The sequence below is a fragment of the Salmo salar genome, chromosome 11, assembly GCF_965601325.2.
Source record: "Salmo salar chromosome 11, fSalSal1, whole genome shotgun sequence".
Taxonomy (NCBI): Eukaryota; Metazoa; Chordata; class Actinopteri; order Salmoniformes; family Salmonidae; genus Salmo; species Salmo salar.
In genome coordinates, this window is record NC_138301.1 from 36,002,501 (window position 1) to 36,028,068 (window position 25,568).

Consider the following 25,568-nt stretch of genomic DNA (forward strand, 5'->3'; position numbering starts at 1 on the left):
CCCGTGACACTAAGACCTGAAGACTTGCCTAGGCTTTAGATTATTAGGCTAACACAGTCATGTAGCACGCAGGAGACCCATGTTAAAACATTGGGCGGTCATACCACAAACATGGTTAGATGTTGCCTTTCTGGAAAACAACAACAGTCCTGCTCTAGTCGTCTCATCCCATCCTCTGTTTGTACTCACACAGTGAACACCCTAACTTTACACCAGATATCCTCTGTTTACACTCACGCAGTAAACACCCCAACTTTACACCAGACATCCTCTGTTTACACTCACACAGTAAACACCCCAACTTTACACCAGACATCCTCTGTTTACACACACACACACACACACACACACACACACACACACACACACACACACACACACACACACACACACACACACACACACACACACACACACACACACACACACCACACACACACACAACACACACACACACTGTGAGTCACATCACTCTCCTCCTCTGGAACTAAACCACAAGCCCACTTATGACCAGTCAGCCTTCTCTCTAGTCCAGAGGTAAGGTTGAAGTTTCAGTTTCAGTCCGAGAGCCTTCATCACTTTCATGAGTTCAAGCTGGTTGTTTTAAGTTCTGTTAGTGGACAGCTGTATATAGATATGAACTAGCGAGCATTACATTTGGAATACAAGGCTGTGCAAACTAGAAGTCCCATGATAAATGTCTATAATAGCTGTGTGGAGAAACTCCCCCACCAGAACGACATGCAGTATACTGTGTATATTCCCCAGATCTCTCAACCACATAATGGCTGAGAGATCTTTAGTTCAAGCTCTCTCTGTTGAGCTGTGTGCTGTTTGTATAGAGGAGGCCAGCTCAGTCTTACTAATTCTGGTTATCCTTTAACAGTCGGTCTGAGGGCAGCTGATGCTCATATCATATTCCCTGTGGATCTGAGATAGGCAGCAGGGCTGTCAATGAGGAGAAACATGTTCATTATAGGAGGTAGAGCTGTGAGATGCACTACTGACTGATAAGGCTGTAAATGGGGAACTGACAGCAAATTGAACAACTACTCTGGAGTACGTGGGTTCATGCCGGAGATTGGAGAGACAACTGCAAGACAATTTCGATTCCTGTTTTACTTCTGAACTGTAGTGAAACTGTTGTTCGCTTTATCTACTTCAGAAAGAGGAAGTAGGCTTTTGGAACGGTAAAGAAAATGATGCAGACAAATATAGTTGGCTCTAGTTGCTATAACTCCAGTGCTTAATCCTAAATACAGTAGTGTTGTTTGGATGAAATGTTTTATAAAGTTAAATAAAGGTGAAATAAAAAACTAAACATGGATATGATTAATGTAATTGAATTAGTTGTACCACATCCAACAAATCTGACGGAAGATATTTCATACAGAAAACAACATTTATTCAGACATGCTTTATAAAGCTACATGTTAAACCGTGTCAAAAATGTCTACGGGCGTATAAACCTTATCAGTCCAATTATTAGTAAGACCATTTGTACAATGAAATATATTACATAACAATTTTACAAACCTCAACATACATTTGCAACTCAGCTACAGCTATAAGCCAGTTTGAGGGGATAAATCTATTGTTTTTCTACAATGACGGACCAACCAACCACAAGGAGTGTGTGACAAGATCAATAACTTAAATATTAAGTAGTTCGTAAGAAAATGTGTTATGTGCAATTTGATATTCAAAATAACAATAGATGAATTGACATAGTATCTACTGTTAGACCTAATAGTACAACTTTAAACTTTAAAAATATAAAACAAATCATGTTTACATATTTTACTTCCTAAAGTCTTGGACAAGGCATTATCATCCTTTTGTAAAGGACAAATGTTAGGTAGGAACCACATTTGAGTTCCCATCAAAATGAATCATATCCTTCTGTTTCAATTGGTCAATACCCAATACCCTCAAACCAATGAAGCAGACCAAGGTTAAACCTAATGCTAAGATAAAATAAGAAAATACTTGACAAAGCATTAAGATTTCATAGCCTTAAAAGCCCCTTTAAAACAAAATGGATGCCACTAACTGTCTAATACCACGGTCCTTCAATACCACTTAGCTTCTAAGTCTTAGTCTGTTTTAGCACATAGCAACACCTTGGAGTGCATTTCAGTGTGATACAAATTATCTGGTCTCTGACTAAAGAGAGATCTAAAGAAGAGAGGAGATCAGTCAGGAAGTGGCTAGTTCCTGTGTGCCCTATTTATAAGCCAAGTGAACGGGCCTGCTTTCAAGAGCACAGGGTAGATACAACACAACATTACTGGGGCTAGGTGAGAGTAGATACAACACAACATTACTGGGGCTAGGTGAGAGTAGATACAACACAACATTACTGGGGCAAGGTGAGAGTAGATACAACACAACATTACTGGGGCTAGGTGAGAGTAGATACAACACAACATTACTGGGGCTAGGTGAGAGTAGATACAACACAACATTACTGGGGCTAGGTGAGAGTAGATACAACACAACATTACTGGGGCTAGGTGAGAGTAGATACAACACAACATTACTGGGGCAAGGTGAGAGTAGATACAACACAACATTACTGGGGCTAGGTGAGAGTAGATACAACACAACATTACTGGGGCTAGGTGAGAGTAGATACAACACAACATTACTGGGGCAAGGTGAGAGTAGATACAACACAACATTACTGGGGCTAGGTGAGAGTAGATACAACACAACATTACTGGGGCTAGGTGAGAGTAGATACAACACAACATTACTGGGGCTAGGTGAGAGTAGATACAACACAACATTACTGGAGCAAGGTGAGAGTAGATACAACACAACATTACTGGGGCTAGGTGAGAGTAGATACAACACAACATTACTGGGGCTAGGTGAGAGTAGATACAACACAACATTACTGGGGCTAGGTGAGAGTAGATACAACACAACATTACTGGGGCTAGGTGAGAGTAGATACAACACAACATTACTGGGGCAAGGTGAGAGTAGATACAACACAACATTACTGGGGCAAGGTGAGAGTAGATACAACACAACATTACTGGGGCTAGGTGAGAGTAGATACAACACAACATTACTGGGGCTAGGTGAGAGTAGATACAACACAACATTACTGGGGCTAGGTGAGAGTAGATACAACACAACATTACTGGGGCAAGGTGAGAGTAGATACAACACAACATTACTGGGGCTAGGTGAGAGTAGATACAACACAACATTACTGGGGCTAGGTGAGAGTAGATACAACACAACATTACTGGGGCAAGGTGAGAGTAGATACAACACAACATTACTGGGGCTAGGTGAGAGTAGATACAACACAACATTACTGGGGCTAGGTGAGAGTAGATACAACACAACATTACTGGGGCTAGGTGAGAGTAGATACAACACAACATTACTGGAGCAAGGTGAGAGTAGATACAACACAACATTACTGGGGCTAGGTGAGAGTAGATACAACACAACATTACTGGGGCTAGGTGAGAGTAGATACAACACAACATTACTGGGGCTAGGTGAGAGTAGATACAACACAACATTACTGGGGCTAGGTGAGAGTAGATACAACACAACATTACTGGGGCAAGGTGAGAGTAGATACAACACAACATTACTGGGGCAAGGTGAGAGTAGATACAACACAACATTACTGGGGCTAGGTGAGAGTAGGCATCATAGGTTCTGTACTCACTTTTACAGTAGCTCAGTAATCATACCGCCTACACTCTTAGAAAAAAGGGTTCCAAAAGGGTTCTTCGGCTGTCCCATAGGATAACTCTTTCTTGTTCCAGGTAGAACTCTTTGGGTTCTTCTGGGGAAAGGGTTCTACATGGAACCCAGTAGGGTTCTACCTGGAATCAAAAGGGTTCTTTCTGGAACCAAAAAGGGTTATTCAAAGTGTTCTATTGGGACAGCCGAAGAACCCTTTTACGTTCTAGATTTTTTTCTAAGAGTGTAGTTCCTGTTTTTGCAATGTGCAGTCTGAAACCTTTTGTGAAATGTTATATAAACCTAGCCTGCATAGGTATTTGCCAAAACAGAGTTAAGGGCACATTTGCTATGCATTTGGATCTGGTGAAAAGTTTGCACCTGTTTTTATTGGATGAAACACCAAAGCTAAAACAGCAAACTGTCTTCATTTATACTTGATAAATGGTTCACTTTCAGAACCTTTATTCTTACCTTTTCATTTAACCTTTTATGTCCAATTCCCTATGGTAAACTTACTGTGCAATCTTGATACCTGATGCAAAGTGCAAATGTTGAATAAATGGGGTCCTTAGCGGTCAGAAGAAGGGAGGCTTGTAAAATAGGTGTGGTGTCAAATTTGATGTACATCCTGCCATTGAGATTTGGACTGGCAGAGCTTGTCTCAGACATTTTATAAAAGCCCTGAATATTCTTTTAACACTTGGAAAGTAGTTATTCAAGACAAATAACTTCTCAAGAAAATTATATTTTCATGAACTACATAAACACAACCCACCTCATACACGATTACTTCAACTACATAAACACAACCCACCTCATACACGATTACTTCAACTACATAAACACAACCCACCTCATACACGATTACTTCAACTACATAACACAACCCATCTCATACACGATTACTTCAACTACATAAACACAACCCACCTCATACACGATTACTTCAACTACATAAACACAACCCACCTCATACACGATTACTTCAACTACATAACACAACCCACCTCATACACGATTACTTCAACTACATAAACACAACCCACCTCATACACGATTACTTCAACTACATAACACAACCCACCTCATACACGATTACTTCAACTACATAAACACAACCCACCTCATACACGATTACTTCAACTACATAACACAACCCACCTCATACACGATTACTTCAACTACATAACCCAACCCACCTCATACACGATTACTTCAACTACATAAACACAACCCACCTCATACACGATTACTTCAACTACATAACACAACCCACCTCATACACGATTACTTCAACTACATAAACACAACCCACCTCATACACGATTACTTCAACTACATAAACACAACCCACCTCATACACGATTACTTCAACTACATAAACACAACCCACCTCATACACGATTACTTCAACTACATAAACACAACCCACCTCATACACGATTACTTCAACTACATAACACAACCCACCTCATACACGATTACTTCAACTACATAAACACAACCCACCTCATACACGATTACTTCAACTACATAACACAACCCACCTCATACACGATTACTTCAACTGCATAAACACAACCCACCTCATACACGATTACTTCAACTACATAAACACAACCCACCTCATACACGATTACTTCAACTACATAAACACAACCCACCTCATACACGATTACTTCAACTACATAACCCAACCCACCTCATACACGATTACTTCAACTACATAACACAACCCACCTCATACACGATTACTTCAAATGTCATCATGGTTTGATTGGCAAGGAGGACTACAGAGGAAACCAATCTGTATCCATTCAAAATGTGGATTACAAAAAGTTGCAGGCACTTCCGACATCCCCTAAGACTTACTTACTTTTGTAACATCCTTAAACGTATCATTAAAAAGTTTGATCGGCGGTTGTAAGTATTCAAGTAAATATCCTTGGGAAAGTGATGATGATCAATGTGGAATGTAAAAAAAACAAATTTAAGTACAAAAAGTACAATCAACCTTCATTTGCATGAGAAAAGTGAAAGTGGAAAAAATTGCACTTAGCTAAATCTCAGCAGAACACTTGCATAAATATGCTGCATAATCAGCCAGAATAAGAAAACACCTGTCGTCCTTCCAAGCTACTACTTTCCATCACCATTAACCAATACATTTTCCCTACTTCTCCTTCATATTTAACAATCACCAGCTGTTTCTCTTGGCAGTATTCTCAGAATGTTTTGAGTCTTTCATACGCTTGGCCTGCCTGAGGAACTGGTCTGCTTTCCTCAGCTTCTCCATGGCTCTGGCTAGCAGCTCCTCCGGCGACCTGTCCTCCAGGCCATCGCCCCCCGCTAGGGCCGAGTTCTGCCCAACCTCGGTGCTCCCTTTAGGGACAACGCTCCCCAGGAGCTCCCCTGTATTTTCCAGCTCCATGGCCAGTTCATTTTCAAGGTCTGTTAAGTCTTGAGGACCCACGGTGGCCTTTGTCCCGGCCACGTCTGTGATTCGCTGTTTCACGTTTTCACCCAATGAGGCCTCAGAGAGGAGATCCCCCAAAGAGGTGGACATGAGCTTGGCTAAGGGTTTGAAGGGGATGGGGGGACAATGGGAGGCCTGACTGACCCTCACCTGGAGGAAGGTGGAGTGTAGGCCAGAGGGATTGTCCTGGGGGGTCTGGGTCGTAGAAGGGGAGTCCTCCACAGTGCTGAGTCCCAAGCTGTCGGGGGTCTCCGTGTCTCCGTCTTGACTCTCGTCCATCAGCGCGTCCAGGCCAGCTTGGCTGCCCATTAGGGCAGCGGTGGAGGCCGCCAAAGTGTCCCTGCTCTCTGACCATTCTTCGTCGACATCGATGTCCGAGTGTTGGCCACTGTCGACTGACTTTTCCTCCTCACGCTCACTCTTCTTTTCCGGGGAGAGGTGGCAGGACACGGGGCTGGAGCAGGAGCTGTCTGGCTCAGGGTCACTCAGAGAGAGAACTACGACTGGGAACTCAGACTTAGTCTCAACGACCACAGGAACTTTCAGGGCCTCTGTTTCTTCAGTCGGACTGGTTGTGGTCAGCGCGGCTGGTGTTGGTGAAGTGATAGAGTTGAGTTTCTCTCCTGGTGTGGTAGTGATGTTCTTGGTTTTGTCTGTCGCTTGGTTCTTAGGTTCGCTTACGTGGACGTCTTGAGCCACCACCACTGCTTTGGGAGGAGGGAGGACGACGGGCTTCTTCTTTGTGGGAGGTCCGGGAGGGCCAGGGCTCTTTTTGATTGGCTCCGGTGTCTGAACTGACGGCGTTACTGTGAGTTGGGAAGACTTCATTGTCTGAGGTTCTTCATTGGGTGATATATCCACTCCACCACTAGGGGCAGACTCTTGTTCTTGAGCCATGGGCTCGGCAACTTTCTGCGTCTCTTCTTCTATGGTGGTGGTGGCGACCTCTGGGTGGTCAGTCACAGAGGGTTCAACTTTGACCTCTAGGGGGGTCATGGGTGTTGTAAGCTGAGAGGAAGAAGACTCCTCCTCATCCTCAGCCCCCTCAGGGATACTGCTTTGTTGAACGTCAGATGCAATCGTTTCAGAACCCTCTTCCTCCTTCTCCTCTACCTCATCCTCTTCACCTTTCTCCCTCCTCCCACTAGCCTCCTCTGTACCCTCCTGCACGGCTGTCTGAGTGGGCTTTTTGTCTTTGGATGGTGGGGTGGGCGGCCTGTGTTCCTGGCTGGTTTGGGAGGCCTCGGCCAGGTTGTCTGTGGAGCCGCCGATGGGTTTGCCGGGAGGGGTGGGCGGTGGTGCTGACTCGACCCCAGCCTCGAAGCACTGCTCTGGGCTGCCCTCGGGGCTGGTGTTCCTGGGGGGTTGGTCTCCGGCTGGAGCAGCGGGCTTGGCCTCTTTGGAGGGCGGCATGGGCGTCTTCAGGACCTTCAAATCAAATGTTATTTACTTAATATGTTTCATATGGTTGTTACAACACATTGTAAAATACATGGAAAGAAGACGGTAAAACAACAAATGATATGCACCTTTTTCTCAGGGCTGGTCTCCCCAGGTGGTTGGTCCTCGGCAGACACTGTGGGCTTGGCCTCTTTGGAGGGCGGCATAGGAGGCTTCATGACCTGGACAAAAGAATAACAATGGTTATGTGAACATATATCATATGACAAGTGTGTGTGTTTGTGTGTGCGTGCACGTGTGTTCACCACAGACGTGTGTGTGGATGCGTTTGTACATGCGTACCACAGGAGGTTGGTGGCACCTTAATTGGGGAGGACGGGCTCGTGGTAATAACTGGAGTGGAATAAGTGGAATGGTATCAAATACATCCATTATTATGAGCCGTCCTCCCCTCAGCAGCCTCCACTGATACGCATGTGCATGTGAAACAGAATATGTACTATACTGTTTTAAAAATGCTACCTTTTTCTCTGGGCTTCTGTCAGTGCTAGTCTCATCAGGGAGTTGGTCCCCTGCAGAAGCAGCAGCCGTCTCGGCCTCTTTGGAGGGCGGCATGGGGGGCTTCAGGACCTTCTGGGGACTGGGCTCTGTTTCAGACGGCAGACCGTCAGGGCTCTGGGTGGTCTGACACTCCTCTGGGGCCTCGCTGGGTTTGGACGTGGGGGGCATGGGGGGCTTCACAGCCTTTTTGGGAGTCTCAGTGGTGTCTGTGGTGATGTGGTGTGTCCCGTTGGGGATGCTGGCGTCCACCGCGTCCAGGTCATGCCGGAGAATGCCGTCTGATGAGACGTTGGCAACCTGGAAGATGAGGGGAGGGGTTTAAGAGACATCTTATTCCAATGAATTCTATAAACACATAATACAACATGATGCATTTAGCAGCATCACACACTAAGCACTATGTTGTAGAGCACACACACACACACACACTGGCACTAAGTTGTAGATCACACACACACACTGGCACTAAGCACTATGTTGTAGATCACACACACACACACTGGCACTAAGCACTATGTTGTAGATCACACACACACACACACACACACACACACACACACACACACACACACACACACACACACACACACACACACACACACACACACACACACACACACACACACTCACGCACTAAGCACTATGTTGCAGATCAAACACACACACACCTCTTTCATGTGTATCCTGGTTGGTGGTCTTCTGTTACGGTTTCCTTTCGGCCTTGTGCGTGTCGCATGCTCCAACTGACTGGTCTCATCTACCTTCACCTGGGAAAACAACAATTCAGAAAAAGAGAAAATAGGGGAAAGGTTTGATATTGGAGCAATGGTACACGAGTGTTGAACACTTTCAACCACTGGTTTCTAGGGGTTCCAAACATGTCTTGTCCCTGGGATTGTAATAAAGATAGTGCTTATACTAGCCTGGTCCCAGATCATGTTTGGAATGAACATAGGAGTTGGCAAGACAACACAAACCGATCTGGGACCAGGCTATGCTTATACCACACTGGTTACGAAACATGCCTTTTAGCATTAAGGAAAACACTTCACCTCGTCAAATATCTTATTCTTTGCTCTGTTGATGCCGTCACTAAAGGCCTTAATCCAAGCCTCCTTCTCCTCCAGGTTCTGAGCCTGGAACTTGACATCATGGACCTGGGAACCAGGAGAACACAGAGCTTAGAACATTAGAACAAAGGCACAGAACCTGGAGAGCTGTCAATCATTCCTTAATGACTATTAAACCTAGAATCAAAAGAAAACACTGCCACTCTAACCAAGGTGCTGTAATCAAACAGCCAAAGCCAAAGAATGTATGTTAATTGTGCCTTTTAGTTCTCTGCCAAAACAACTTGGATTCCACCACAGCCGTAATAATTACAAACAGGGAATTATGAATACATTGCTGAGTGCCAACTTAGAATAGCGCTGGAGATAACTACATAATCCAATACTACAGAATTCCTATCAAACATTTTCAACAGAGAATTCTTGCTGTCAAATAAATGTCAAAACCAGGAAAGAGGAAAAAACAGAGCGATAATGATGACACACTGAGTCATCTACAAAACCACTGTTCAAAACTAGGGCCAGGATGGAGAATAGAATTTAGATTAAGGATCAGAAAGGTCTGAATCTACAAAACCACTGTACAAAACAGTCCCACAGTGGAGTTAAGAAACTAGGGCCAGGATGGGGAATAGAAAAGAATTGAGATTACGTATCAGAAAGGTCTGAATCTAAGAAACCACTGTACAAAACTGCAGAGTTAAGAAACTATAGGCCCAGGGTGGAGAATAGAATAGATTAGAAAATAATCAAATATGTAAGAATAGGACAGAAAGGACATATATTCTATTCTATTCAGAGCACTGAGTACAACAGATTAGAGCAAGAAACTAAAAGCTCTGTCTTGGTGGCAGTTCTGGGACATGCACTGGCTGAACTAGTCTGAAGACCATCTTTGTTCCTTTCGACATACCTTCTACTTAGGCCAAGCCAGAGAGCTAAACAGGGTTACCAGGGACGGAGCGCAGGGGCAGCCAAGTAGCTCTTAACATCCTGGTCAAACCCTCTCTGTCCATTCACACTGAACGACAACAGCGCTAAACTACAAATAGAAGCTAAACTACAGATGCTAAACTACAAATAGCTTTTAAAGCGCCATAAAACAGCTGTGTAAATGCAATGCATCACAGAACATGCAAATATCCACAGCTTTGAGCAGAAATGATGACAAATGTTTTACATAGACGTTTCTTTGTTAGTGTTTGTGGACTTTGGAGTCTGTATTACAGGGGTGTCTGTTGTGAATGTTAAATAGGTTTCTACTTTCTACGGGCCAAACGCTGACTGTTGTTCCATCCAGGCCATGGAACCAAGCACATATAAAGTATTTGAAAGTATTTCAAATAGAATTTGAACCCAGGTCTGGTTCCATCCGCTCAGCATTGAGCTCTCTGCTGTTTCAGGTGACCCGACGACCAGACAGAGACAGAAATAAAACAAATGCGCGGAAAGCCCTTTGGTTTGTCTTGAGAGTGCTAGGGCCAGCACAACCAACTGCTTACTTCACACAATTATCCCTGATAAAGACCTCCTCTGTAAAGAAACCAAAACCAAACAGGAAACTAGAGTGCACAAAAACAATAAGTAGGCTGCATCCTGGAATATGTTGATTTAAGAAACACAAATACTACAGTTTCTCCCGGAACAGTGTGTGTGTGTGTGTGTGTGTGTGTGTGTGTGTGTGTGTGTGTGTGTGTGTGTGTGTGTGTGTGTGTGTGTGTGTGTGTGTGTGTGTGTGTGTGTGTCTGTGTGTGTGTGTGTGTGTGTGTGTGTGTGGGGGGGGGGGGGGCATTGGGAGAAATATTTCGCACCATAACAACAAATATGTCAAACCATAGCAAGTATGATTAGTAACGCGTCTCCGTAGTTGTATTATCTTCAGGGTTCCCCACTGATTAAATCCTCCAGCGACATAATGAACGTTCACAGATGTTTACTTTTGTCCCTCCTTCTGTTTGTTTTATAAAAACTTTATTTATACAGCCTATTGTTCAAGTGGTGTGCTTGGTGTTCATGAAGGACGTGTGGCATCCGGTGTCTTGCTAGGGCCCAGTATATGTAAGAACTGTCTAGTGATGCTTAACAACGTCTATCAAGCCTCCAAAACCAAGCCCAGCAGTATTACATGTAGATGTTCTCTATTGTTTGGTGGAGTGTGGGACTTTCTCTATTTTATCAAGTTTATTATGTTTATTTGCACCCTGCTGACATTTTGGAGTGCATGTCAGATATATTGATATCAGATACAGACCAACAGAGCCTGACTCTAGGAAGTGCAGTGCCTGTCAAAACCCAGTTTAAAGTCAGTTCCAGAGAACCACAGAGAACCTGACATGTTCAGTGTTAAATGGAAGTGTACAGGCCAGCATATAGTTCAACTTCAAACGTCTTTCCAAGCTGTTGAGGGCTGCTGCATTAAAATAAAGCTGTGAGCTAAGCAGTGTGACTCACGCTCCTCTCCTGCCTGGTCACTGTATTTAGGAGGGGAAAAAGTGACACACACACGCACACGCGCACACGCACACGCACACACACACACACACACACACCTCCCTTCCTCTGACATCTGCTCAAGTCGTGGCGTTGGCCAACTCTCCAGTGTCCTCATTTGTTAGTAATACATTCTATTTCACCACTTTGGAATCTTCCACATTTCTTGAGACTTTTTCCACTGTCCTTGATCTGGGCCAAGGGGACCTCAGCTCCACCTCCACATTCATACATTCCTAAATGCTTTCAATATGAAATAGGCCTTTTGAGGACATGAAAATGAAAAAGGTTAACTTCACAGAAGAGATTTGAGACAGTCTCTTTTAAATAACAATCTGAAGACTGGATTTTGAGACTATCAGAGAAACACCATAGAAATACAAACCCATTCACACTGTGACTGTGAACAGTTATCAATCAACAGTTACCCTCCTGTATCAGTCCATCTATACCCTCCTGTATCAGTCCATCCATACCCTCCTGCATCAGTCCATCCATCCCCTCCTGCATCAGTCCATCTATCCCCTCCTGTATCAGTCCATCCATTCCCTCCTGCATCAGTCCATCCATCCCCTCCTGCATCAGTCCATCCATCCCCTCCTGCATCAGTCCATCCATCCCCTCCTGTATCAGTCCATCCATTCCCTCCTGTATCAGTCCATCTATACCCTCCTGTATCAGTCCATCCATACCCTCCTGCATCAGTCCATCCATCCCCTCCTGCATCAGTCCATCCATCCTCTCCTGTATCAGTCCATCCATTCCCTCCTGCATCAGTCCATCCATTCTCTCCTGCATCAGTCCATCCATTCTCTCCTGTATCAGTCCATCCATTCTCTCCTGTATCAGTCCATCCATCCCCTCCTGTATCAGTCCATCCATTCCCTTACCATCTGAAATCTTCAACTCTCAAATTCAGGGGTTATGATGAAGATTGACCCAGAACTCTGTGTGTGTGTGTGTGTGTGTGTGTGTGTGTGTGTGTGTGTGTGTGTGTGTGTGTGTGTGTGTGTGTGTGTGTGTGTGTGTGTGTGTGTGTGTGTGTGTGTGTGTGTGTGTATTAGAGGTCGGCCGATTATCAGAATGGCCGATTAATTAGGGCCGATTTCAAGTTTTCATAACAATCGGAAATCTGTATTTTTGGACGCCGATTTGGCCGATTTTTTTATTTTATTTTTTATTTTTTTACACCTTTATTTAACTAGGCAAGTCAATTAAGAACACATTCTTATTTTCAATGACGGCCTAGGAACAGTGGGTTAACTGCCTTGTTCGGGGCAGAACGACAGATTTTTACCATGTCAGCTCGGGGATTCAATCATGCAACCTTATGGTTAACTAGTCCAATGCTCCAACCACCTGCTTTACATTGCACTCCACGAGGAGCCTGCCTGTTACGCAAATGCAGTAAGAAGCCAAGGTAAGTTGCTAGCTAGCATTAAACTTATCATATAAAAAACAATCAATCAATCATAATCACTAGTTAACGACACATGGTTGATGATATTACTAGTTGATCTAGCCTGTCCTGCGTTGCATATAATCGCTTAGGTACACGTTGGGTACCTAACCATAAACATCAATGCCTTTCTTAAAATCAATACACAAGTATATATTTTTAAACCTGCATATTTAGTTAATATTGCCTGCTAACATGAATTTCTTTTAACTAGGGAAAATGTGTCACTTCTCTTGCAACAGAGTCAGGGTATATGCAGCAGTTTGGGCCGCCTGGCTCGTTGCGAACTGTGAAGACTATTTCTTCCTAACAAAGACAGCCGACTTCGCCAAACGGGGGATGATTTAACAAAAGCGCATTTAATGAAAAAAGCATAATCGTTGCACGACTGTACCTAACCATAAACATCAATGCCTTTCTTAAAATCAATACACAGAAGTGTATATTTTTAAACCTGCATATTTAGCTAAAAGAAATCCAGGTTAGCAGGCAATATTAACCAGGTGAAATTGTGTCACTTCTCTTGCGTTCATTGCACGCAGAGTCAGGGTATATGCAACAGTTTGGGCCGCCTGGCTCGTTGCGAACTAATTTGCCTGAATTTTACGTAATTATAACATTACATTGAAGGTTGTGCAATGTAACAGGAATATTTAGACTTAGGGATGCCACCCATTAGATAAAATACGGAACGGTTCCGTATTTCACTGAAAGGAAAAACTTTTTGTTTTCGAGATGATAGTTTCTGGATTCGACCATATTAATGACCTAAGGCTCGTATTTCTGTGTGTTTATTATATTATAATTAAGTCTATGATTTGATAGAGCAGTCTGACTGAGCGGTAGTAGGCAGCAGCAGGCTCGTAAGCATTCATTCAAACAGCACTTTCATGCGTTTTGCCAGCAGCTCGTCGCTGTACTTCAAGCATTGCGCTGTTTATGACTTCAAGCCTATCAACCCTCGAGATTAGGCTGGTGTAACCGATGTGAAATGGCTAGCTAGTTAGCCAGGTGCGCGCTAATAGCGTTTCAAATGTCACTCACTCTGAGACTTGGAGTAGTTGTTCCCCTTGCTCTGCATGGGTAACGCTGCTTCGAAGGGTTGCTGTTGTCGATGGGTTCCTGGTTCGAGCCCAGGTAGGAGCGAGGAGAGGGACGGAAGCTATACTGTTACACTGGCAACACTAAAGTGCCTATAAGAACATCCAATAGGTATATGAAATACAAATCATATAGAGAGAAATAGTCCTATAATTCCTATAATAACTACAACCTAAAACTTCTTACCTGGGAATATTGAAGACTCATGTTAAAAGGAACCACCAGCTTTCATATGTTCTCATGTTCTGAGCAAGGAACTTAAACGTTAGCTTTCTTACATGGCACATATTGCACTTTTACTTTCTTCTCCAACACTTTGTTTTTGCATTATTTAAACCAAATTGAACATGTTTCATTATTTATTTGAGGCTAAATTGATTTTATTGATGTATTATATTAAGTTAAAATAAGTGTTCATACAGTATTGTTGTAATTGTCATTATTACAAATAGAAAACATTTTAAAAAATCAGCCGATTAATCGGTATCGGCTTTTTTTTGGTCCTCCAATAATTGGTATCGGCGTTGAAAACCATAATCGGTCTCTAGTGTGTATGTGTGATAGGTACTGGAGCTTAGACGGACCGTCTCATAACCACACAGTCAGTAACCCATAGGAGGGACTGGGGCTTTAACCCATAGGAGGGACTGGGGCTTTAACCCAAAGGAGGGACTGGGGCTTTAATCCAGAGGAGGGACTGGGGCTTTAATCCAGAGGAGGGACTGGGGCTTTAACCCAGAGGAGGGACTGGGGCTTTAACCCAGAGGAGGGACTGGGGCTTTAACCCAGAGGAGGGACTGGGGCTTTAAACCTGAGGAAGGACTGGGGCTTTAACCCAGAGGAGGGACTGGGGCTTGAACCCATAGGAGGGACTGGGGCTTTAACCCAGAGGAGGGACTGGGGCTTTAACCCATAACAGATGCTGGATCTGATCCATTTCCTCTGGTGATGGAGAGTTGAGGCCTGCATAACAACCAGGTCTGGTTTAGCAATACACCCCTGTCATCGCTCATGGATTGTGACTATAGTAAGAACAAGGTTGGGGTCAATTCCATTTCAATTTAGTCTCATTACTTTTGTATTGTGGACAATTGGAATGAAGTAGGATTTTCCATTTACTTCCTGAATTTAAATGGAATTGACCTGAACCCAGCTGTTTAGCATGTTTGCCTTGAAACCAGAAGGTTGTGAGATTGATAGTAAATGGCTCTTTACCCCTGCGTCTATGGGTTCTTTACGCCCGACGACGACAGACGCAGACAGACAGACAGACAGACAGACAGACAGACAGACAGACAGACAGACAGACAGACAGACAGACAGACAGACAGACAGACAGACAGACAGACAGACAGACAGACAGGCACACACAGACAGACAGACAGACAGACAGACAGACAGACAGACAGACAGACAGACAGACAGACAGACAGACAGACAGACAGACAGACAGACAGACAGACAGACAGACAGACAGACAGACAGACAGACAGACAGACAGACAGACAGACAGACATTCTTCAAAGACAACCTCTTCTATGGCCGGCCTGTTAGCATACTGCATCCACCTCTGTGAAGCCTCAAGGCCTTGAAAGCCCATAATTACACTAGCTCTGGCCGCTTTGATAATCACTGAGCAGTAGTGCCACACATATTTGCAGTCTCAGAGAGAGAAAGACCAAACCTGCTGACTTCAAGGGTAAGAGTTTGTCACCTTTCCAAGCGAGAAAATTGTTCATAGGTTTTAAACTTTAACATTTCAGAATCTACAGTTTAGTGTCTAAAGTTTAGTTGAGTGAATGAGCCCAAAGCTTTATACACACTGAAGACAAGCTGGAGACTATCTGAGAAAGATATTGAATGAAGGGTCTTAGTTATGTGATACTTTAGTCCAGACCAGTTTGTCAGTTTCTTTCATACCATGGAGCAGCAAGCTTTGGACCAACTCTGACCTGGAACACCTCCTGATTTTATTTCTATTTGACCTCCACTCCCACTTTTCAGAGGTCAACTTGACCTCCTGAATTAAAACAATCACTTGAGAATTGACTAAATCTCTGACTATCTGACTGACCGGTCAGCATTCTCCCATGAGCCAGCACCGGTCTACAGACCGGAGGTTGAGAAACACTTTGTCTGGACAACTGACCGTCCAACTCAGTTCATTTTCCCAGATCGCTCTCCTTTGTGTCCGTTGAGAAATAGCTCAAGACAAGCCTTGCTGATGATGATATCACTATGTGACGGCATATGTCTTCTGAGTTTCAACCATAGAATGTGAGTTAGTAGAACAGACATTTCCATTCAAATTGACATTTGGAATGTTTGAATAATTGATGCATTGCACATGTATGAGGAGCTTTGTCCGGTTGAACAATTTCTCATTCTATGGTTTTCTCTTCACATAGGCCGACATTACATATGGCTGTTTAATTTACAGTAATGCTCCTGACATAATTGAACCTCTGGAAGTAGACCTGGGTTTTAGCTGTGCTTGATTGAGCTTTCCTGGAACAATGGAAACAATGGAACATTCCCAAAATTGCAAACCCCGCTCATCTGGCATTCAAGGCTGGTTTTCGATCAAACTCTTAACGTTTTTGAAAGAAAACAAATAATATTTGAACCCAGGTTTGTCAAACAGACAGACCTTTTGATTCAGAGATTCAGAGACATGTCTCTCTGCTCGCTTACAAGGTTGTCAAATAATGCTCACCTTATTCCCTGATTTGGCCGCTCGTATCAACACCAGTCTATTCTTCTTCGTGAAGGCGCTCCTCAACTCGTGGCACTTATCGTAGTTTTCCAGGTCCACTTTCTCCAAGTAGGTCGCAACGTCCTGCACCAAAGAGGCAGAACGTTGTTTACGTTAAAGGGCAAATTGCACCTTTAATTAACTGACGTTCTATTCCAGAAGAACGTGTGTGTGTGTGTGTGTGTGTGTGTGTGTGTTTAATGTTTATAAAGCTGCCAGGTGGAAATTGAAGGACTACTGAGTGTTTATGAAAATAGTTATTAAAAGTGAGAGAGACCAGTACATCATCTGACAGACATGCATAAAATGCATTGATACAGGATATCATCTGACAGACATGCATAAAATGCATTGATACAGGATATCATCTGACAGACATGCATAAAATGCATTGATACTGGATATCATCTGACAGACATGCATAAAATGCATTGATACAGGATATCATCTGACAGACATGCAATAAAATGCATTAATACTGGATATCATCTGACAGACATGCATAAAATACATTGATACACGATATCATCTGACAGACATGCAAATGCATTGATATAGGATATCATCTGACAGACATGCATAAAATGCATTGATACAGGATATCATCTGACAGACATGCATAAAATGCATTGATATAGGATATCATCTGACAGACATGCATAAAATGCATTGATATAGGATATCTGACAGACATGCATAAAATGCATTGATATAGGATATCATCTGACAGACATGCATAAAATGCATTGATATAGGATATCATCTGACAGACATGCATAAAATGCATTGATATAGGATATCTGACAGACATGCATAAAATGCATTGATATAGGATATCTGACAGACATGCATAAAATGCATTGATACAGGATATCATCTGACAGACATGCAATAAAATGCATTGATACAGGATAACATTATGAATGTAGTAACATCACAACATTCATTTCAGCAAATGTTGCTTTCTGTTTAATATTATTGTTCTAAAGTGTCATTTTCACTGAGTTAGTAGTGTCCTGCAGAGTTGGGGTCAATTCTATTTCAATTCAGTCAAGTCAGCAAGTTAACTGAAATTCCAATTCTAATACTATTTTTCTAATTGCCTTTCAAGAATTTTGCTAGGACTGTCTGGGAGTGTTCTGAGTGAGGAGGGGAAAACTGAACATTTTCTGTTATTGGCAGTGAGGTTTGGAACTCTCCTTCTTATTGGTCTATTAACTCATTTACCACCTGGTGAAGTCACCAGGCAGGCCAAAACTCCATCCCACCTAAACAGGCTGACATTTCAGGCGGTCTTTTCAAACAGTCATTATCCTAATTTCACAGTATTATTCCAACCTCATAGTGTGGAAATATATCTTAAACACAGGAACATCTAGTTTTTGACTGCACTGGGCCTTTAATAGTTTATTGAAATGTAGCGTACCTCATTCTCGTACACCACAAGCTCTGTCCTCTCCACCTGGATGTAGCGGTCCTTATAGCTGGCCAGGAACCTGCCTGAGGCCTTTTTCACCCAACCGGCCTTCCATGTGGACCTGGTGGGGTCCTCGTTGGGCCTGGTGGGGTCCTCTTTCACTTCCTGGGAGGACAACAGCGGAAGGAAATCAGAGTTGCACCCACAGCAAACTTTTACTCGGGGCTATGTCTCAATAGTCTTTCCTCTTTCCCTTCATCATCACTTACAGGTGAGTGAGAGGGCAAAGTGTGTTTCCATTATGTAGGCTATGGTTATAGTATTTCCTGTATGGTATGGTTCTGGTATGGTCTGTTCATAATATCAGTGGTTGTTTAGGAAAGGAGACACAGAGGGAGAGCAAGTCATAAGGATTGGAACGTGGCCTAATTAAACCTAAAATGTGTCTAGTTAGTTTTAGAGCATGTTTCTCTTCATACTCTTGCTAAATGTCTTGTGCTGTGTCTGGCTCAATACGAAGTGACTTTGTATGCGTATTGTAAACGCTTGAAACCTGACTTCTCAATAGGCTCCGCTGTGGCACTGCAGAGAGCTGTGAAACTCAGTAAGCCCAAGGGCCCTGCAAGCTGTAGGGGAACTGACACTATAGTGGTTAACGATGACACTTGAGGCTTGTGGAGCTAAGTTAACACTCTTATTTAGTAACAGTTCATTTCATTTTTACAGTCCCGCTACCTCTTCCTCCACTGCTGCTCTGTTTCTCACCTCAGAAAAACACTTATTTCTAGGCAGTTCGCTCTTTTCTCTCTCTGCTCTCAGGTGTCTTTTCTTAGTATCACATTTCAGCGTACTATCAGTTTCCTATTCTGTACACTGAGGTCAAGTAAGGAGGCCATCTTTTGTCTTTCTGTCTACATTGAGTGGGGCATGTGTATTACATCAAATTACATTACTCCATTTGGGTAAAGATACACTTAAATGTAAAAAACAGCACCATAAAAATCAACATGCAGGAAGTATGTATAAAGTATTGTAAAAGTAGAACTTGTTCCAAGCGGCAGAAAGAAAAACATCTCCATGATAAAATATGATTTATTTACATCTCAAAACATTTGAAGTTAGGAAATGAAATACAAAAGTGAAATGATCAAATCAGAAGGGGTTCTTTGAGTTGTGTTATTCTGAAAAGACTTCCCAGGGTCCGGTTTCCCAAAAGCATCTTAAGGCTAAGTTCATGGTTAGAACCTTCGTAGGAGAATCATTAAATCTTCCAGCTGATCCCAAAACCATCGTTATTAATGTTGCACTTGAAAAAAACGCTCGCAATCTAATGCCTGCCTCAGAACAGCTAAGATGCTTTTCTGCCCTCCCGCGTCACTTTATACACAGAAGATCCCTGCTAAACATAGAATCACAGGGTTTATCCTCCTCTCTATGACGCTGATGACTTCAGAACAAAGTTGACTACAAATACAAAGTTGCCCATGTATAAATATGTGGTTTTCGATGATGGGTTTATAGGATAGCTAGCAACTTGTAAAAAATGACCCATTCGTATAAGTCAGTAGTATTTTAATAGTATGTAAAAATGATGTTTATGACTGTTGCCGTTTTAGTTTATTCATTGATAATTATTAGGTGGAGGTCGCTAGCTACAGTATAGCCTAGCTTTTAGCTAGCTGTCTAGCTGCTCTGTAAAATAGCTTGACTTGCTAGAAAATTATGGAAACAAGTTGAGGAAAAAGTAACTAAACTAAACATGTTTTATTATCAACTGAAACAATATGTTTCTCCTGTCTTGAATGAAAAGGTCATATTTTGCAATCTTCCAAAATAAATGTGATCTCTGCCGAGAGACTAGGCTCTCCTCCATCTTGTCTTGCATTGGTTGTGAAACCCTATGCTCTCCGTCCAGTAGCAGAATGAGCTTGCATGAAGATGACGTACGGCGCAATGAAATACGTCACAATGTAAATGGGGCATCGGTATCGACAAATGCCTCAACGACGCACTTAGCAAACGTTCTCTCTGATTGGTGTTTTGGGAAATGTATGTTACATCTTCAGCCATTGTAGGAAATATGCATTGTTAAAACACTTGTAAGCCTAAGTTCCATCACTATCGGGAAACCGGACAGATCTGAAGCAGAATGCCAGGGTTCTGTTCATAAGGGCACACAACAAAAATGTTGTAAAATGTTTTGCAACGGAAAACAAAAAAAGAGCCAGGTATTCCATCCCTGTTTCATTCCGTTTTCTTCCATTTCGTGCTTAATGATACCAGTCCAGACCAGTGTATTGAGACCTGAGAAAGCTGACTATCGTTCCAGAGGATTACTGTAGAGTAGCTGCAGCACAATGTCTTTCTATCACAATGCCTTTCTATGCTACTCAGTTACTACAAAACATAGTATGAAACTTCCAGCACTGAAAAAGAGTGGATTGCGTTTGTAATATTAACCAATGAAGAAACAACAATGTAAAACAAAAGCTCACAGCACTATCTACCTCAAACTCCTTTAGGAGACACTGTGCAGCAAATTGACTGGTCCTCTTTTATTACAGAATAAAACACAAACAACTGCAGGTGCCTGTCTAAAATTTCCAGGCACTCCGAATCTATTGGAGGAAATTCCACAGGATGTATTTTTAAAGGGTCATCGAGCTGTTTTTCCACTTTCACTGCGACAGCACTGGGAAGAGTGGCTCCGCTTTGCACACAGAGGAAAGGTACAGCTGTGAGGAGAGGAAAGGCCTAGAGAGAGAGGGGGAGTGACACAGAGAGGTTAAAGGAGTTAGAAAGAGATGAAGGGAGAAGGTTAGAGGTGATAGAGGAATGAATGAGGAAGAGAGAGAGAAAGAGGGAGGGAAATACAGAGATGTCGAGAGAGAGGGAGAAAGAGAGAGAGAAAAAGAGAGACAGATAAAAGGCAGTCATTAGTCTTCCACAGTGCATTGTACAGAAAACAGAGACATGAGAGAGAGGGGACATGGCATGCATCGCTGTCTCTAAGTGAAAGAGGAAAGCACTGATTGGCCTTTGTCTCTCTGACACACACACACACACACACACACACACTGAAGGCCAGGCCAGGGGAAAGTGGAACACATCACAGTGTACTGTACAATGCCTGACAGTACAGCTCACCCCTGCCAATAATGCTTGGTGTGGTGCTGGATACATCTACACTCTTAGAAAAAGGATTCCAAAATTGTTCTTCGGCTGTCCTCATAGAAGCCTTTTTGGTTCCAGGTAGAACCCTTTTCGGTTCCAGGTAGAACTATTTTGGGTTTCATGTAGAACCCTCTCTGTAAAGGGTTGTATATGGCATTCAAAGGGGTTCTAACTGGAACCAAAAATGATTCTTCAAAGGGTTCTCCTATGGGGACAGCCGAAGAACCATTTTAGGTTCTAGATAGCACTTTTTTTCCTAAGAGTGTACATTACAGAAGAGATGTTTTACACTACAGCACAGTTGGCTTGACTCTGTGTCTTCCATTATGCAGCTTAACATTGGCTAGCATAGTTAGCTAAAGTGAGCAAATGCTGTTAGGTGCAACAGTTTAATGGACTCACGTCATACAACATTGTGGCATGTGGCAACATTAGCCATGTTGGCTAGTTAACCAAACTCAACATGCTGGTAAAAGTGCAACAGTTGCCCTGAGTCTCTGTTTCCTTGATTGTGCAGTTATCATTGTGGCAAGTGGCAACAATAGCCATGTTGGCTTGTTATCCCAACTGAGCTTACTGGTTGGAGGCTCACAGAGCTCTGTGGTGTCGGCCATTGTTGCAAGCAACTTTAGCAGTATTAGCTAGTTTGCCAAGCTGAACATGCCAGAAGGTGTAACAGCGCCAAACATGGATCTGCTTTTAGCTTTACCACATATTGACTCCCACAGGAAGAGATGCTTGGTTAATCAGTGGACATCCCAAAATGACATCTGATAATGACTATCGTATGCTAGCATGTAAGTGTGTAACATTATGAAGTTGAAGTTTACACAGGTTTGTGCCTCTCTGAGGATTTTTGAAATAAGACAAGCAAATACACATTTAATATAAAACTGTATTGGGCCAAGCTTTGTTATTGTGTCATAAATGGATGTCTTTCTTCCAAATTCGCATTTCACATGAGAAAACCTAACCCAAAAACCAAGCCCAAGCCAAACCCAAAAGCTCCTTTTTCTTATGCCTTTGCAATATCTGATTCACTTTACAACTCTCTCAATAACCATCCCAAATGGGCCGAGGCCGAGCCCTCATTTCAAGGCCTTAAAAAAGGCACACCTTAGCCGACATGTGTTCCTTATAAAGTCTTAAACAGGGAGGAGAAGGCTCCATCTGGGATGAATTGAGTTCCATGCTGACCTGCCCTGCTTGAACTCACCACACGTCCTAATCAACATCATCTGAGTTAACAAGGTCTCCCTATCCACTGGTTGACTTAGCTAGCTATTAGGGGAAGGGTGAGAGAGGAGAGAAGACACCTTAGTTTCCTTTGAGAGAGTGGGGAAGAGGGGAAGTGGGAGAGAGGAGAAGACACCTTAGTTTCCTTTGAGAGAGTGGGGAAGAGGGGAAGGGTGAGAGAGGAGAGAAGACACCTTAGTTTCCTTTGAGAGAGTGGGGAAGAGGGGAAGGGTGAGAGAGGAGAGAAGACACCTTAGTTTCCTTTGAGAGAGTGGGGAAGAGGGGGAGTGGGAGAGAGGAGAGAAGACACCTTAGTTTCCTTTAAGAGAGTGGGGAAGAGGGGAAGTGGGAGAGAGGAGAAGACACCTTAGTTTCCTTTGAGAGAGTGGGGAAGAGGGGAAGGGTGAGAGAGGAGAGAAGACACCTTAGTTTCCTTTGAGAGAGTGGGGAAGAGGGGAAGTGGGAGAGAGGAGAGAAGACACCTTAGTTTCCTTTGAGAGAGTGGGGAAGAGGGGAAGGGTGAGAGAGGAGAGAAGACACCTTAGTTTCCTTTGAGAGAGTGGGGAAGAGGGGAAGGGTGAGAGAGGAGAGAAGACACCTTAGTTTCCTTTGAGAGAGTGGGGAAGAGGGGAAGGGTGAGAGAGGAGAGAAGACACCTTAGTTTCCTTTGAGAGAGTGGGGAAGAGGGGAAGGGTGAGAGAGGAGAGAAGACACCTTAGTTTCCTTTGAGAGAGTGGGGAAGAGGGGAAGTGGGAGAGAGGAGAGAAGACACCTTAGTTTCCTTTGAGAGAGTGGGGAAGAGGGGAAGGGTGAGAGAGGAGAGAAGACACCTTAGTTTCCTTTGAGAGAGTGGGGAAGAGGGGAAGTGGGAGAGGTGTACTTTAACTATTTGCACATCATTACAACACTGTATATAGACATAATATGACATTTGACAATGTATTTATTCATTTGGAACTTTTGTGAGTGTAATGTTTACTGTTCATTTTATTTGTATTGTTTATTTAACTTTTGTTTATCTATTTCACTTGCTTTGGCAATGAAAACATATGTTTCCAGTGTCAATAAAACCCCTTAAATTGAATTGAGAGAGAGGGGGAGAGGTGAGAGAGCGGGGTAGAGGTGAGAGAGGGGGGGAGAGGTGAGAGAGTGGGGAGAGGTGAGAGAGGGGGGAGAGGTGAGAGGGAGTGGAATGGGAGAGATGTAGAGCTCTCAAAAACACTTACAAACAAGAGGAAGTCCCAAAGAAATACCCTCTTACACACACACACACACACACACACACACACACCACACACACACACACACACACACACACACACACACACACACACACACACACACACACACACACACACACACACACACACACACACACCAACAACACCATCAGAGTTTCAGAGGGAACTCAGTCACACACACTGACACACACACAACCATTGTGCAGCACAAGTCCAAATGCTGGGAAACGACGGTCTGAAATGGACAATTGTGCAGCACAGGGCTGAGCGGTGGTCAAAGAGGGTTAATTGTTTTCCTCACATAATGTGCAAGTCTGTTTCCTCAGAATCCAATGTGGTCCGGCAGGCTGACACACACCATGGCCATGCTTCCAGGCCATTCAGCAACAGCAGAACGTGACTGACAATTACAGAAGAAGGGTAAAGTGAGGGGTTGAGAAAAACAGACGGAGAAAGAGTCAGAGATAGAAAGATAGACTGAAGCGAGAGGATGAGGGGAGAGGGGAGGGGAGGAGGGAGGGGTCAGTGACAGAGTGCTAAAACAGATGTGTATAACAGGCAGCTAGACAGGCAGTGGCCTTCACTGAGCCGCCAGACAATGTCCAGTCACACCGGTGTATATAAACCCGGCCCACGAGGTATGGCCTGTCAACCTATTGCTCACACTCACTGTGACTCAGAGGACTTGAATGAAGTTGCCCATAGACACTGATCCGAGGACAGTTTTGAGTTTTTAACCCTAATGATTAAGGTGAAATGTGTGGGTAGGGTAAGCTGATCCTAGATCTGCTATAGGAAACGTCTACCAAGAGAGACTGCACAGACACACAGCTGAACCCTTTCTGCCAGTCCTACTCTTTCATTTACCAATTAAGATCACACTAGTATAGCTACATATAGGGCATTCAGTGTGGTTAGTCCAGCTGTTCATATAGTTATACTAATGTGAAAACATTGTGATAGCTGACTTTTTTTTTTCTATTTTTCTTTTTTATTTATTTTTATTTTTTTATTTTATTTTTTTTGATTGCCTCTCGGGGCTAGTTTCCAGGCCTAGTCCAGGACTAACAGGTCAGTTTCCATTAAACTGGCCCTTGGTCTTTACAATAAACCTTTGTAAACAAACCATGTATATCTTGAACATATGGTTAACACTATAAGTAATTCTTATGGACTGTTAGTCTTGGAATTCATAGTCCATCTGAATATGAGAGTGGTTCCATTTCTCCAGCCTCATCCCTCAGTTTACCAAACCAAGTGGTAGGGTCAGGCTGGTCAAATTACAGGTTGTACCTTTAACACTTCTGGGGGTGTTGTGTTAATATTTCATGTTTATGAACGTGCCCTGATTTGTTATGGGACTGCCAGGCACCCCTGTAGTATAAACCTTGACTGCATGGTGGTCCTTATCTCACCGGTGCACTCTGGTTAATTATGTAAGACTACACTAACACTACACTAACACTA

At 43.2% G+C, this 25,568-nt stretch overlaps 1 protein-coding gene across 4 annotated transcripts in view; it reads right to left on the reverse strand.

Annotated features, from left to right (window-relative positions):
* Nucleotides 1-1,383: 1,383 nt before the first annotated feature.
* Nucleotides 1,384-25,568, reverse strand: part of LOC106587688 (uncharacterized) — a 29,957-nt gene continuing 5,772 nt past the window's right edge. Inside the window, exons 2-9 of one of the 4 annotated variants that reach the window (XR_014379378.1) lie at nt 18,460-18,615; nt 16,995-17,117; nt 9,211-9,315; nt 8,827-8,925; nt 8,120-8,455; nt 7,726-7,818; nt 5,461-7,624; nt 1,384-5,384 (exon numbers count right to left, since the gene is read on the reverse strand). Coding sequence is in view for 1 of the 4 variants with exons in the window: in XM_045689430.2 (XP_045545386.1) it covers nt 5,918-7,624; nt 7,726-7,818; nt 8,120-8,455; nt 8,827-8,925; nt 9,211-9,315; nt 16,995-17,117; nt 18,460-18,615 (2,619 nt within the window). In the remaining 3 variants the exon portion in view is untranslated. Of the gene's footprint in view, nt 7,625-7,725; nt 7,819-8,119; nt 8,456-8,826; nt 8,926-9,210; nt 9,316-16,994; nt 17,118-18,459; nt 18,616-25,568 lie in introns of all 4 variants that reach the window. The other 3 variants (XR_014379380.1, XR_014379379.1, XM_045689430.2) reach the window with 3 other exon arrangements.